This window comes from Leguminivora glycinivorella, chromosome Z, assembly GCF_023078275.1.
Source record: "Leguminivora glycinivorella isolate SPB_JAAS2020 chromosome Z, LegGlyc_1.1, whole genome shotgun sequence".
NCBI lineage: Eukaryota > Metazoa > Arthropoda > Insecta > Lepidoptera > Tortricidae > Leguminivora > Leguminivora glycinivorella.
In genome coordinates, this window is record NC_062998.1 from 19,371,894 (window position 1) to 19,388,093 (window position 16,200).

General features: G+C 37.8%; 1 protein-coding gene across 20 annotated transcripts in view; it reads right to left on the reverse strand.

Annotated features, from left to right (window-relative positions):
- LOC125241351 (TLD domain-containing protein 2) overlaps positions 1–16,200 on the reverse strand; it is a 99,063-nt gene that overhangs the window by 4,176 nt on the left and 78,687 nt on the right. For 18 of the 20 annotated variants that reach the window (XM_048149776.1, XM_048149782.1, XM_048149781.1 and 15 more), the window contains 4 exons: positions 6,587–6,705; positions 4,450–4,609; positions 770–971; positions 53–158 (listed from right to left, as the gene is read on the reverse strand). In XM_048149776.1, the coding sequence (XP_048005733.1) occupies positions 53–158; positions 770–971; positions 4,450–4,609; positions 6,587–6,705 (587 nt within the window). Of the gene's footprint in view, positions 1–52; positions 159–769; positions 972–4,449; positions 4,610–6,586; positions 6,706–8,857; positions 9,314–14,498; positions 14,933–16,200 lie in introns of those variants that run through there. The other 2 variants (XM_048149789.1, XM_048149788.1) reach the window with 2 other exon arrangements.

Consider the following 16,200-nt stretch of genomic DNA (forward strand, 5'->3'; position numbering starts at 1 on the left):
GTTGCCATAATAAAATAAAATAAATAAATAAATAAATAATGGCAATACTCACTCGCCGGCGCCAATGGAAATGTTGTCGTTGCTACCGCGAATAAAATACATGTTGTCGCCTGTCCAACCCCAATATTTGAATTTAGTTTTCACCGGTGGCGTTTGATCTGGAAAAACAAAAATATGGTGATTTATTAAGTGTCAAGGTTTGTGTTTTTTGGTACATACACAGACAACGATTCTTAAATATATAGAAAACAGAACAAATATCTCTGCTCATCAACTTATCACACAAATACATGCCCTTACCAAGATTCCAATCCAGGATCATCGGCTCATCAGGCAAGGCCACTACCATATATCTAGTCATCTAAACCTCTCAATAAGATATACCTATTAGGTAATACAATCTCACCTGCCAATGCGCCAATGCCAATGTGCTATGCCTATCCCATAAAGGGGTAGGCATAGCACATGAAACTACTCAAATTCCAGTGCCACTCTTGGCAATTTAGGGGTTGAAAGGAAACGAAATTGTGCCATTGCAGTTTTGCAGTGACAGGTCGCCAGCCTCGCTTACGCCACAATTTAACCCATATTCCACAGTCGACTATGACACCCGCGGGAAGAAAGGGGGTGGTGAAATTCTTAACTCGTATCGACACGGGCTTATAAGGTAAAGTAGAGTAAACACAGTCGCCATTAGGTATGTGGTAGAAGCTAAGGTGTATTCGACATGATTTGACGGAGAATCGATCGTCTTTTGATTGTATTGTACCTTGTTTTTCGTCGGCGTCGACGGTGACGTCGGGCGGGAGGGCGACGGCGGGGGCGGCGGGCGCGGGCGCGGGCGGCGAGCGCGGCTCGTCGGTGGACCCGCGCCGCTCCTCCACGCGCTGGAACGAGAACAGCAGCGACTCGCCCGTGCCGTAGAAGTGCTCGGACGGGTGCAGCGCGCACGATGTCAGCGCACCGAACACCTGGACATGTACAACATATCATATTTAGACTCAGTACGCAACGCAAGTACAGCACGACAAGCCATTGTAGAAATTAAATAGTGACAACAAAATTAAATAGTGTCGTCCCTGCCAAATCAATATTTGATGTGCGTGAAGGAGTGGCGCTTTTTGTCATAAATACGGTCGTTAGTACTAATTTGACTCCATAAGATTTGACATACAATAGCTTACAAAGTGAGTGCTTACACCAGTCATGCACATAGCGAATATATAAGCGAACGAGACGACACTGAAACTGTTGCCAGTGTTTAATTTCTTCATATATTGCCCTACAGTACCATATGGTGTCAGTAATCGAAGTAACCACGTAGTAGCAGGCTACAAGTTACTTATTATTAGCTAGAGTTGCCTTCAGACATATCAGGGAAAGCAGAGGTGCACATGAAAATCTGGACACGCCTCTAGGTTGCTAGTACATATTCAGAGCACTTCGGCAGCTAGGGAGCTGCTCAGAAATATCTAAACACGCGTGTCCATATACATATGTACATTTGTAGAATCACCCTGGCCGCTTCGACATATCTGATGGCGACTGTATAGTCAACCAATTGGAACCCTAGGCCATAACCATGTCAAAATGACAAGCAGTAAGAGATTTCTTACAATCTGATTTATAACTTCACTATGACATAGTTCTACAGTGGCCTAGGGTTCCAATTGGTTGACTGTACAACTAGCCTGAGCCGCTGGAAGAGCCCGTTTCTTTAAAAGCCATTTCTTATCGCCACATCTTTCAGAACTAACACGTTTATCACATTAACGCCGCAGTTTTAGCCGTCTTTGTACCTAAATTACAATGTGTAAAGCTCAGTCAATAAGTTTTGAAGTGACAAAACAACTTCCTCGACACATCTTCAGCATCTCGCAGCGGCGATTATAAGGATCGGTTGCATCAAACCGTCTGTCACCGTTAAAGCGTTTGTTGAATTTTATTGTATGGGAAGTTGCGTGACGATAATGTATCTGTGGTTGATGCAACTGGCCCTTAACCCCTTAAGCGCCTTGTTCCAGATCTGTGCCAGGCAATTTAAACTGTAATTAACAGATTGAAAGTTATTTATTCAGTAGCAAATTTTTGACAACGCTGTTTAAAACATCTCGTATCTCAGCAATTCCCGTCAACTTTGTACAATGCCACGTCAGCAAATTTTAATTGATCCTATTTTGTTACCAACATTTAGTAATATAATTCGACTTTCGTAAGATATATACAGGATAATTGTTATAATTAAGAAAATATAGATACTAGAGAACCTTAATGACGAAATAAAACTTAATAAAATCTCAATTCATCAACAAAATCTTGGTAACAAAATAGGAATTAATAAAAACAAATTTAACTTTTCCCTTAATTTTTGTACAAAGTTGACGGGAATTGCTGATCTCACGCTGTTCCTCAAAGTTAAAACGCAATAAGTCTATTGGCTTCGTGCGAAGTGCATGGAGGGGGTAAGCAAAGCGATCGCAGTGCTTGCGGTGGTCAAAATCGACACTGATTGTGGTTGTCATCTATCAAAACTCATACAATATAATACAATGTGTAATGTTTGATATGGGGCATCAATGTTGTTTCGTTGTTAATTGTACAAATAATGGCATAAATAGTCGTTGCACGTTCTATGCGTTTCTTAGAGCACACTGGAAATAGGATCAAAGAACTAAATAAATAGCTACGGTGAAGAGAAAACGTAAGTGACATGTCAAAACAAAACATTATAATAAATTATATTTAAGCTTTGTTTACCTAATATTGTTCAATAGTCTGTTAGTATTTGTCCTACCGTAAAAAAATGCTTAAAGATTCAGGCCTAGCCTGGGAATAGTCCCGTGTCGGATATTTCAGCGGCCGCGCACATGACTAGGTACTTACGTTTAGATTTGTTTTATATGGCATTAACGGGACGGAGGTTTAGCGAATACCATACCACTAGCTCGAAGAACTTGTACCATTACTCCTATGTTCTTCAAGATTCCTTATATGCCCTGCCAGCACCAATTTATTGGCTCTTTCTGTAGTCTGGGGTTGGAAGTTTATACCGTGAGTAATGCTTTGGAAACTGATTTTTGGTTTTATATCCATGTCTTTATAATCTATCTACCTAAATTACACTTGAAATAGTAGCTCTTGTTATTCGATTTATTTAAGATTAACGAAAAATCGTTAAAATATTAATGTTTGTTTACATGTCATTTTTTGACATTTTCCACTTCAGGTTCACATGGTAGTGGGCGTAATTGTCGTGCACGTAGCCAATATGCATTCCATACATACTTACTACAATTTACTTTTCATTGACAGACGAAGATACAAGTTTTTTAGGGTTCCGTAGTCAACTAGGAACCCTTATAGTTTCGCCATGTCTGTCTGTCTGTCCGTCCGTCCGTCCGTCCGTCCGTCCGCGGATAATCTCAGTAACCGTTAGCACTAGAAAGCTGAAATTTGGTACCAATATGTATATCAATCACGCCAACAAAGTGCAAAAATAAAAAACCGGCCAAGAGCGTGTCGGGCCACGCTCAGTGTAGGGTTCCGTAGTTTTTCGTATTTTTTTCAAAAACTACTGAACCTATCAAGTTAAAAACAATTTCCTAGAAAGTATTTATAAAGTTCTACTTTTGTGATTTTTTTCATATTTTTTAAACATATGGTTCAAAAGTTAGAGGGGGGGGCGCACTTTTTTTCCTTTAGGAGCGATTATTTCCGAAAATATTAATATTATCAAAAAACTATTTTAGTAAACCCTTATTCATTTTTAAATACCTATCCAACAATATATCACACGTTGGGATTGGAATGAAAAAAAATAACAGCCCCCACTTTACATGTAGGGGGGGTACCCTAATAAAACATTTTTTTCCATTTTTTATTTTTGCACTTTGTTGGCGTGATTGATATACGTATTGGTACCAAATTTCAGCTTTCTAGTGCTTACGGTTACTGAGATTATCCGCGGACGGACGGACGGACGGACAGACAGACATGGCGAAACTATAAGGGTTCCTAGTTGACTACGGAACCCTAAAAATGGAAAAAAATGTTTTATTAGGGTACTCCCCCTACATGTAAAGTGGGGGCTGATTTTTTTTTCATTCCAACCCCAACGTGTGATATATTGGTGGATAGGTATTTAATATAAATAATTGAATAAGGGTTTTGTAAGATCGTTTTTTGATAATATTAATATTTTTGGAAATAATCGCTCCTAAAGGAAAAAAAAGTGCGCCCCCCCCCCCTCTAACCATATGTTTAAAAAATATGAAAAAAAGTAGAACTTTATAAATAATTTCTAGGAAAATTGTTTTGAACTTGATAGGTTCAGTAGTTTTTGAGAAAAATACGGAAAACTACGGAACACACTGAACGTGGCCCGACACGCTCTTGGCCGGTTTTTAAAAGTAGTGACGATATACATAATTATAGTAGGTATGTAGTTACATTGTTCTGTGTATCCTGTATGACGAGCAGCACGGGGCTGTCGACGCGCTGCATCTTGCGGTACATGGAGGCGAGCGAGAACCCGTGCTGGCTCGTGCTGAAGGCCAGCGACCACATGTAGCCCTGCGCGCGCGCCGGCAGCACGCTGCACAGCTTCTCTCTGTAACAACAACGTTATAATAGGTTATACGGTGCTACCAAAGAGGATCGAGTATTATAGAGAGTTACTGTCGAAGTAAAATGTGTAGTCACAGTGCATAGACTGCCATCTCTTGACACAGGCTTAAAACTTATGAACCTCAGTTTTGACAATTTGGCCCATATTCTTAGCTTGATATGTTTTAAAATGTCAAATATTCATATTAGCGTCATCTAGCTGAGCGTAGCCCAAAGGTGTAATGCCATCTAGGCCACCGTACCTTTTTCTGTATGGTACTGAGGTACGATTTTTTCTTGGACTTTATCTGTCTATACGGAGTTATATACGTCTTTGGTGTTACTGACGACCGGTCTGGCCTAACGCGTACTGACCCCACCTGCTACGACGCGGTCCCGGGTTCGAATCCCGGTAAGGGCATTTATTTGTGTGACGAGCACAGATATTTGTTCCTGAGTCATGGATGTTTTCTATGTATATAAGTATTTGTATATTATATAATTATATCGTTGTCTGAGTACCCACAACACAAGCCTTCTTGAGCTTACCGTGGGGCTCAGTCAATCTGTGTAAGAATATTTATTTAATATTTACATTTATTCATTTATTTCACAAGCCGAATATGATATTTTTTTAAACACACTAAAGTAACTTCCTTTTAAAGCTGATGGACGCCGCGCGGCAAATAATGGCAACAGGTTGTAAAGACAATATCTCCTAATTTATGTGTCTTTGCTAATTCCATTATAAAATTTATAAACCTACTTATATATCTATTATTTTACTGTTTATGATGCCATAAAATTCGCAATTGCAGGATATATTTAATTACATTGTTACTGATATTCAATGCGTCAATGCAATATAAACATGTATACAATAAATTGAGCGCGCAAAGCACATGTCATGTTTATAGCGTTAGTTTATTAGCGTCAACTAGTGAGCATCCATAAACGGCAAACGGCCAGTGACTGGTTCCCGACGCAATACGATTGAAATAACAAATTTTATGAAAAGGGTCAAATGAAAACTTGAGCGTAGCAATTTTACGAGGTTCCCCGAGATAGGTAACCTACTCTATTTTAGACTTACTGTTATTAAACATAATCCAAACTTATTTATAAAAAATATGACAGGTAAATTCAAACGATTGTCAGTTATTAGCTAATTCAGTATTATCAGTTATGAGATAATATTTGTTTTCTAGTATGTAATACAGAAATAGCCATAGCAGCGAGATATTAATTGCCAAAGTATGTAAAAAAATGTTCTTTGTGACAGGAGACTAGCTCACACAGAAGAAAGTAAAGGCCAAGGATGGACGACATCGGGTCCTTACGGGTCAGTTCTGGATGTGACTAGCTCAGGACCGGGACAAGTGGCATACACAAAGGAAGGCCATGCTCAGAAGTAGACAATAAACGGCTTATTGGCGAAAGGCCAAGACCTAGTTTGCTCCCTCAGAACTGATTGAATCCCGAATTGAAAATATTCCAAACACTGATTTAATCTTTCACCATTTTTACACATACCTACTTAAAATTGCAAATGGGACTTAATCGCGTATACAAAAGAATGTTTTTAAATCTAACCTCCGTCGTTTCAAGGACGGCATTGTCACCGTGGTCTAGGAGCGGACACACATAGGTACATACATAGTCATACGCGATTGAGTCCCGTTTGCGTTTGTTGTGACACTCAATTGCTCTAAAATTTTCAATGGGCTCTATTATCAAGTAAAATAAAGGTGACAGCTGTGTGCGTAGCCGAATGCACGAACACTCACGATAATATCTCTTTCGTAGCTATCGCTCTCGCTCTTGCGTATTGGCGTGACAGAGCCAGACTACATTTCTGCGGCGTTTCGGTGGCATTTCGTGTCGCAGAAATGCCATTCGGCTACGCTTCTTGGTAACTAAAAGTTGCCAAAAGCAACTGAGTAGCTGTACATATGTTATTGTTATAATGAAGATGCTTTACCTGTGTTCCATGGTGAAGATCTCGGAGGTGCCGATGAGGTCGGGCGGGGAGAACTCCATGTCGACGGAGGAGCCCGTGGAGTACAGCGCGCGTCGCAGCTCATCGCTCATCGACAGCACCTGCCACAACACAACCTCATTCAACACATGCGACCCCGCAGCGTGCGACCACACAACAGAAACACGCCTACACCTCTTGCGGGGCCGAACGTATTAAACTTATTCATACGTTATTTAACTACAAGAGTTACTATTTTCTTGATCTTTGAACAGTATGACTTGACGTCACAATGCCAAACTGCGCAGAAGCGTTGCCAATTTTGGCAAACATGATTCCGTGACACACCTTTGTCTATAGGAATATTAAACGTATTATAGTGCATTTTTTTCTACTAAGTAGTCTACATACACATCTCGTAATAATACATTTTCAGTTCATCGCCATTTTTCAATTAAGTGTTACTTATAAGTTGATCGTCATATTAACATACGGGCACACCGCTCGTAGAAGCGTAGCCGATTACATGGGTTTCCCCGTATGTAGCGAAAATGTCGTAGCGCCGCGTAGAGCCCGGTTTCGAAAGTGTTAAGTAAATTAGATAATTTATTGCAATAAAAACATCTAGTAAACGCCGTAGGAGTTGGAGTCAAAGTCATTAAGTATATATTTTTTTTTTTGATTTACCTACCTATACATTTAAATAGACAGATCCTTTTACAGCATCAATCATCTAGTTACGAATTTGAAATAATGAATAGTTAAATAACTTCAAGTCGTTAGTCGAATAATAAAAAAAATACTTACCTTGATATGCCTAAGTAAAGATCAATTAGCATAAAAAGGAAAAGTTAGTGTCTATTTATAAAATCAAAATCATATTAAAAAAAAATATTAGATAAAACTACTACCGTTTTAGTTAATGTAAAGTTTAAGTACAAGTACAAAATCTTCATCTTATCCAATTTTAGTAAGTTATTTATTAGTTAGTGTTGTACACAAAAAGGATGTTGCGAAGAGTTCGCCCAAGCCCAAAACACAGTCTAAAATTATTTTATTTGCCTACTGTATACATATGTATAGATATAATAGGTTAGTGTTAAGACCTGCGTAGTAATGTAAAGTCTTTAACTTGTCTAAAACGATAGTACTTAACGAGGAATTATACACATGCAAAGTTTAATCGAGCTGACATCGCACTTGAACTATGAATACAAACAATAATATTATCATTAATAAAAGGTACATAGTTCAAGCACGATTCAGCGATAAGTTTTCTGGGTGCTCGATTAGATCAATGCTGTAGCATAGGGCCGTGACATAAATGTGAGATAAAATACGGACACGGTGCACTACGGTGAGCTGAGACGGTGATGGCGACCACTACAGTTCACATTCAACATGGATGGACAGTATGGGCATGGCAGCGAGCGCGCAGTTCGTGATCATGCCCCACGCGCTCTTCGAGAGGCCTTACTACACCTTCCTGGATTAGGCCGGCCCGCTCCGCACTACGCTTCTGAACGAGACAATGCGTTGCTATTAACACTACCAACATTAGGCCGGAATTCTTGTTAAAAATCAAGAAGGTGTAATAATGACCTACCTAATTACTTACACATTCTAAATTAATTAAATTCATAACAATGATCAGGTAAAGGGAGCATCTATGGAAGAACCTGTATATCTTACACATACCGTTTCAAGTAATACTGTACATTTGATAGATAGCTATTATTTACAAGTTACTTTATAATATCATCATAAACATTAATATTATTAAACCTCAAAAAGTACTAACAAAGCAGCGAACATTTTATAACACTCATATTTGACTACGTACCTACCTATACATATCTTACAACTAGATAGTATTTTTAATTAAATTTTACAATTATAGTAAGCTACCAGGTACACTCACGTCAAAATGATAAAAATACACCCAAGATGATCATGGTAGTCTGTCAGTTAGCAAGCAATTAAACTCATAGGTGCGAATGTTATCCTTACTTTAGGATAATAATAGTACCGGAGTATAAAGGTAATTGGAGAATGAGAAAGTACAATTTATTGTACCGACTGTTGGTCACATATTTGCACAATGAATATGAATAATATACTTATACAAAAATGTAAGGAGTAATACTACTACTTGTACTATTATACTTTTTGTACTTGTACTATTATATATTCTGTGGGAGTAACTAGAAATTGCATTTCCCTCTTAGGTAGCCCGGTTTCGGTATGAGCAAGTATAAACTAAAGTCGTCTCACCTGGCAGAGAGAGTGTATTGTGCCCCTTCGTAAATTACGTAGTGTATTTGTTTTAATTGTGCCCAAGGTTCCCCGTCGAGTGATGGAATGAAGGGTGCCTCTTCTTCGCATGCCCATATTAAACAACATCATTTCGGCTTTTCGGAACGTATTCATTATCCTGCGCACCGTTTTACGTATCAAGCGTAACATTCTGAAACACTTTAAGTTGCCTGGTATGTATTAAATGAAATTGCTCCTTTAATGCTTCAACGCAAGAATAAGCTATATTCTGTTATTAATTTTCACTGCATTTAAATCACGTTGACACTACAGGATGGAAGGAGTGTGCGGGCTTCGCCTTCTCTTGCTTTGCGTATGCACGCCAGCGATTATTTTACGGTTGGATTCCTAAGAGTGCCATTTTGGTAGCACGCGTGTATTTTTTTCTATACACAAGCAAAGGATCGGAACATGGACTAAAAGATACCGCTCAGACAAACTTAATATAAGCTAGCATTTATCTTGAGGCAATCAATGTGTCATTTTTATCTTAATGCAGGCGTATACAGCAATCGATGGATTTACTTTATCAGTAATTTACAACCCAATTTGAGTTGTGACGATGTTACCACAGTATAATAAAGAGTACTATCGTACAGTATGGTATGGCCACTCCCGCTCCCCGCTGAAAGTGCCGCCCACCCCCTCTCGGTTACCTCACAGTTACCGCCTGTCAAAAACGCGAACAGTCGGCCTGTCATATTTCACTCATACAAGCATAGTACTCGTTCACCTACACGATCTTAGAATGTGTGCTAGGATCGCGCCTCTTTCATATATTTGATCGCCAGTGTCCGAGGTGTGATGTTACTGTGCAAGTATAAATTAGGACTTTTAAGGGCCAGTTGCATCAACCACATTTGACAGACACATCATCGTCACGCAGCAGACGTCTATGGAACTTCCTATACAATAAAATTTAACGAACGCTTTAACGATGACAGACGGTTTGATGCAACCGGCCCTAAGAAACGATTAATACCCAAAACTCTTGCACAATATAAATAAATAAAAGAGCACAATATCTAAAATAACTACATTTTTCGATACAATAACATCTATTTCGCTTCTACAAATGTTTTTTAATAACATACGTATTAAAAAACATTTGTTTGTTACTTGTTTTAGTTAATTATAAGTAAGTCTGAGTTTAAAGTTGGCCGGAAGAGATCCCGTACAGGGACAAGTTCGCCTTTGTCCTAATTACCCTGTGCTCATGTGCTGAGTATTATACTACTATTACTTGCTTATAATTTATACCTAGTTACACTAACCATAATCGATGTATTAACATACTAGTAGTTCAGCATATAGCTACTTATTAAACATCACGTCTAAATCAATTTTAGCGAATTTTATCAAAAATGCAATGACTGATACTAATTACTTATATGGCCAGTAAAATTGTACATCATATTTTGATATGAGTATATGAAATTAAAAGGAAATAATATAATTATGTAATATGAACATTTGAAAAAAAGACGTCTAAAATATAACCATTACTTTATCAAGAAAGTATTACATTAATTTTATTCCGTATTTCCCCTTATTGCCTGTAACATACGCCTGCATTTTACTTAACCGATTGCGAACCTTAATAGAAACATGAATGTGCTCACGTCGCTTTTTCTTTATTGTTTGGGTACTTAATAAAATTAACTAAAAAGCACTTTAAAAAAAATATTGTACGTATAAGGTAATTAAGTGAAATGCGACCACCCTTACCAGCAGACAAGTTTGTAAGGTTGATCCTCCTAAATTAAGTATGTAATTGAAATATATACGTGTACCTATATGTTTAAAGTTTGGAGAATGTGCAGATAGTAGATGCAAACTTAATGAATGTAACGTTAACAAATCTTGATTCTTAGCCAGTGACATTTCAAAGGTTTACACATTCAAATTAAAATTGTAAAGTACATAAAAAATCAATTAGCTACTCTGCCGAAGAACTATATAAAGGAGAAAAAGTACAATTACAAAATTTGTTTTGAATATACAAAGAGCACTGACCTAAGGATAATGATTGATTGAATAAAACCGTATCTCAAAGGATGAAACGACGATAACCACAGGATGAACCGTTTATTTATTAAGGCGTGGTCCTGTTGCATCGTAGGCTCTTCGTTGCGCAACTACACATCAAATGTTGGGTACCATGTTTATCTAGGTAAGTACATTTGTAATATGTACGCTCAAAACGCGCGCGCTTACAAACACACATACACACACACACACACACACACACACACACACACACACACACACGTGTTTTTAATTTAATATAATTGCTTTTTTTCTAAGGTACTGTAAGAATACCAGCGATGTGGCTTGCCACATCACAACGCTGAGCCAGCGCCTTTTGTACCACGACCACGACACATGTTTCTTTATAATTTTGTTTCTCTTTTCTTTGGTTAGTTAAGTTAAGCGGTGTACTAAACGTTAAGATGTTACCCTGACTTCACAACTGGATGCTGACACGCAATAATGTGTTATCCCACATGCATTTTGCAATAAGATGTCAAGTCAAAAATTTGACGATTAAAGTTGACATTTTATTGCAAAACTGATGTGGAATAAGACATTATTGCGAATCAGCATCCCTATAATCGTTTCTTTAAATACAATGTTAGGCCACAGTCATAGCGGAAGTTTTGTGCCTCCTATAAATTGGCTGTGAACAAAATGATTGCCTAATTTTGCATAACTTGTAATTTGTAATGAAATTAGCGGAACTCTAATTCCGATTTCAATTAAAGGAGAGTTCCGGCAATTCATACAAATTACAAATCGTTATGCAATGGAATGGACCCTAATTTAAGAATAATATTTTGACTACAATCTGGTAGGTACGAAATGGATATTTCATACATATTATAAAACATTCGTTATACCTAGAGCCCAAGCTGCCCCACAGCTGTACAAAGCCTTCTCGCATACCTACTCCTCGTATCCCTATCCAAATAAAGTCTTCCATATAAGTATGTATATTATACAATGAATTAATGTCATTATGTATACATTTAAAAGTGAGGTATCCATACTTCCATACTAATTATAAGTAAATAGGAAAGTACCGTGTGTGCGTCTTTCTTTGTCAGTCTTTCGCGGCAAAACGGAGCGACGAATTGACGTGATTCTTTTATAGACATAGTTAAAGGGATAGAGAGTGACATAGGCTAATTTTTGTCTCTTAATTTCTAACCCCCCACTTCCCTGAAATAGGGGGTGAAAATTTCTATGGAACATTCCACAATCTTTGAAATTAACGCGAGCGAAGCCGCGGGCTAAAGCTAGTTGTACTATAAAGACTGTATCGTTAAGTATGAAGACAACTTTGAGTAGCCGTATTTATTTGCTATTAGATTTTTTTCTTATAACAAGACATGGGCTTAATAAGGCACATAATAACGTACACATTTTGTCCTAGAAGCTCGACGTAAAGCATATGATTTAGATAGAATTGACTTAATCCTCCCGAGTACCAATTACGATTCCGGACAAATGCTACTAGAAAATTCACAAAGTGCGTAAAAGACGATACGATTGCGAAAAAAAATTGTACGGTGCGAACCTCAACGACACATGATCCACAAAGCAGAATATCTGGACATAGTCTAGCCACTGTTATTAAAAAAAAATAAAGTTCAGGATCTGTGTATGGCGGCCATTTAGAGAATGTGGCATGGTGCTTACTCTAACTCCGACTTTGATGTCGAATTTAACTATCATACACTGTTTATATTGATCTGGTTTAGGCACTGTTCAAACACCATGAATGTCAATTAGACTTTGGCCTATGGCTAATTTTTTTATCTGTTTCTCTCATCCTGCTCGCATCAAAAATTTACGGCAATCCGGAACGTTGCTCAAAATTGCGTTTTATTAATTTATATAAATTCACCGCATTTATTCTACAAGTACCCAATTGGAAAACCATGAAGAGGACTCTTAAAGAATATATTTTGGCAGCATATTAACCTTTGTTTGTTGAAATCGTACAAAGAGTCATTGAAATATTCTCAAATTAAGCCAGATAGGGGTTGTCCGAAATTTATTTGCTAGACCTTAATGAAAGTACCATAAAGTCCCTAAAATAAAAAAAATATCAGACCTTCTTATATCAAATAGTGCTTACCAATACCTTCAGATCATACTCTCGGAACATAATAATACAAAATTATGCACATGTCAACATTTAGACGAGGTTTGTTTTGTCCTTATACTTAACGATACAGTCCTTAATTCAAAGACCGTCGCGTTGACGATTTTACTTCTCTTTTTCTTTTTTCGTAAATTATTTGTACGCAGCGCAGACTACGCATTTCCTTAATCTGAGGGTCACCAATTATAGATTTGAAACATCAATTTGGATTAAAATGATTTAATCCACAATTTAGCTTAACGATTTTGTTGTTTTCACCCCAAACAAGAGGGCTCAACATAGACGACTAAAAGTGGTTTATCTTAATCAGTTATCGATCGAGTAATTATGTACAAAAAATACCTTGGGCTCCTGAACTACGTATTGAAATGCCTTTAAATGATTTTCGATTGCTAATTAGACACGTTGATCCAACATAGGTACAATCTGATACATGTACAATATTGGTAAGTACGTTGTTTTGTTGTTGTTTAAAATAAATATAACCATAACGCTTTGATGTTGCATCTAACATTTATAAGAATAGTATAGTGTTGATGTCAAAATAATTAATTTATAAGTACGTATTTGAGCTAACTCTTGCTTTTACTAGTAGAATCCGTAACTTTTATCAAGATTAATTTATTATACTTTTCAGTTAATTATTCTTTTATCAGTAATATTGTATACCGTATAAGAAAAAGCGTTATAATTGTTATAAATCAACATCTAGGTATGTACACGATTCGTTTTACGACTTACGTTATTGCAATCTGAATATTTATTTCTAAGCATTTATTTATCAATAAAATTGTAAATTACTTCGGGTTCAGATTTCAGGTACTTATTTAGTGTTTATCTGGAAGAGATCCCTCATAGTGATAAGTTCGCCTATGAAATAGTTAATATGAAATTAGCTCCATACTGCCCTTAATTGGAGACAAAAAAAAGATATGTAGTTTAAATATTGTTAATTACTTATATGTAAACAAAACAATGTCCTTCAGTAAGAACTATGACCTTTTTTGCTAAAATTTGCAATGCGGAAGAACTGAAACAAGTTTTACAAGTACTTATGTATACATGTAGGTATCAGTGAAACATCATAAATCTTCTTCAGTGAAACATCATAAACCTTTTCTGCCTGCCATATATATATGAACCATTACAGGTGTTTCGTAGGTACATTTTGTCTTAATAAGACGATACTTTACTACGCTATAAAAATAAATTAACACAAAAATTACGTACACTTGAATACCTAAATACAAAAGAGCATAATATCGTAGCATTTGATCCTCCTACAATAGAAATTATACAACAATAGCGCCATACATGATATCAGCGATCGCTAGGCGAGAGTAGAGTAGTATGAACCCAGTAGACTAGTAGTATACGAACGCATTATTTATTCCTGCTGCTACAACGGTACTGTCGACGAGGCCTCACCTTATCGCTGTCGAAAGTTGAAGACCTTTCCGTAGTGGCGGGGCCGAGGCGCACCATCTCTATACATTTCATAGTCTGCATTTATGTCAATTCACACGCACCACACAATTGGCGATACGCTTTGTAATAGGTACGACGTGCCGCTATTATATCCCACAAAAACACGACGGCGACATCTGCCAACGTTAAATTAACTTCACCCACGCGATTACAAGGTTTCGTAACTAAACACTGAACGGTGGCGTCGTGTGCATTGGCTTATAAACAAACTTCGTTATAATTGGTTAGCGTTGCGAGCACGTCGGCACCGCAGTCGCGGAAACAATGATGTATGCAGCTGACGGTCAGCTGTGGGTGAACTACGTCCAAATATCGGCAATGGCATGCGGCAACCGAACCGGCGGGTGCGGCAAGCCGGCGCTGCTTGGACACTGCTCCCGCCGCGAGCGCCTCGGGGCTTCGAGAGCAGCGCCGCCGCCGCCGGCACGGCACGGCAGCGGCCCCGCTAAACCCATACGTGGAAAATTAATTCATTCTGCCCGCGATACTTATTTACATTCATTACGACTTGCGACAAGATCGTATATATCTGGCTCAATATATCGTATATATCTGCATGTAAATACATATAACTAAATTAATAATTCGAAGATTTATCCAATTACTGTCTCATTGGTTCACTTAAGTGTCATAGGAATAATTTGTGGTTAACAGCACCGCAAATACATAAATGATATCTAAATTCGTAAATATTAGAAGAACGTAACCGGTAATGTAATTCCTTCCTCGTGTGATTTTAGGTAACGGCATTTCTATTATGGGAAATAATAGTTATTTGTTTTACAAGGGGGCAAAGTGGTTGTTTAACCGCACGTGCCAATATTGGTATCCGAGCAAGCGAAAGATTCCAATATTGAATCGCGAACGTAGCGAGTGGTTCAAAAAGTGGAATCTTGAGCGTTGCGAGAGTTTCAAGGCACGAAGGTTAAAGGTTAAACAACAATAGCACCTAACATTGAAGGGCATGAGAAGTGGCGATTATATTTAGATCGTTCTAAAAATAACTACATGCAATGTACATGTGTTCGTTTTTATTAGGTAATAACTAGATAGCAATTAGTAATATCGATTGGAAAGGCGCGAAGCAACGTGACGACATTGGGTGGAATGTCAATGTGTAGCGTTTGACCCGGCGCCGCCGGCGCCGCGCAGAGGTGACGGAGCCGCCCGGCCGGATTAACGAGCGGTTGCGCTCGCGCACACCATGCAGCGCTGCGGCGTGAGCTCACAAGGCTTTAAATATTATGCTTCTACTTTAATATTCATACCCATATACGTACATGCAGGTACATGATAATAAGGTGTAACCTACAAATTACATTACGACCTAGCATAGACAACTGTTTTTAGAAATATCAAATGTTTTTTAAAGTTGGCAATATAAAACCCTAACCAACCGAGAGGTACACTATAATTAATCTATTAATACAAAAAACTAAATTGATATTATAAACGCGTCTCTAAAATACTGTTTAGAAACCTCAGACCGCGTTAATTGACTAGGCTGTCGATGCCGCGATAAGGTATCGGATAATTTAATGTTATTTCCATTAGGTATATGAATCACATCTGTTAGTGAGCATTTACCATGATGAATAGGTTTTCTAGATTACCTAAACGCAGTAAACGAATATCAATCCGG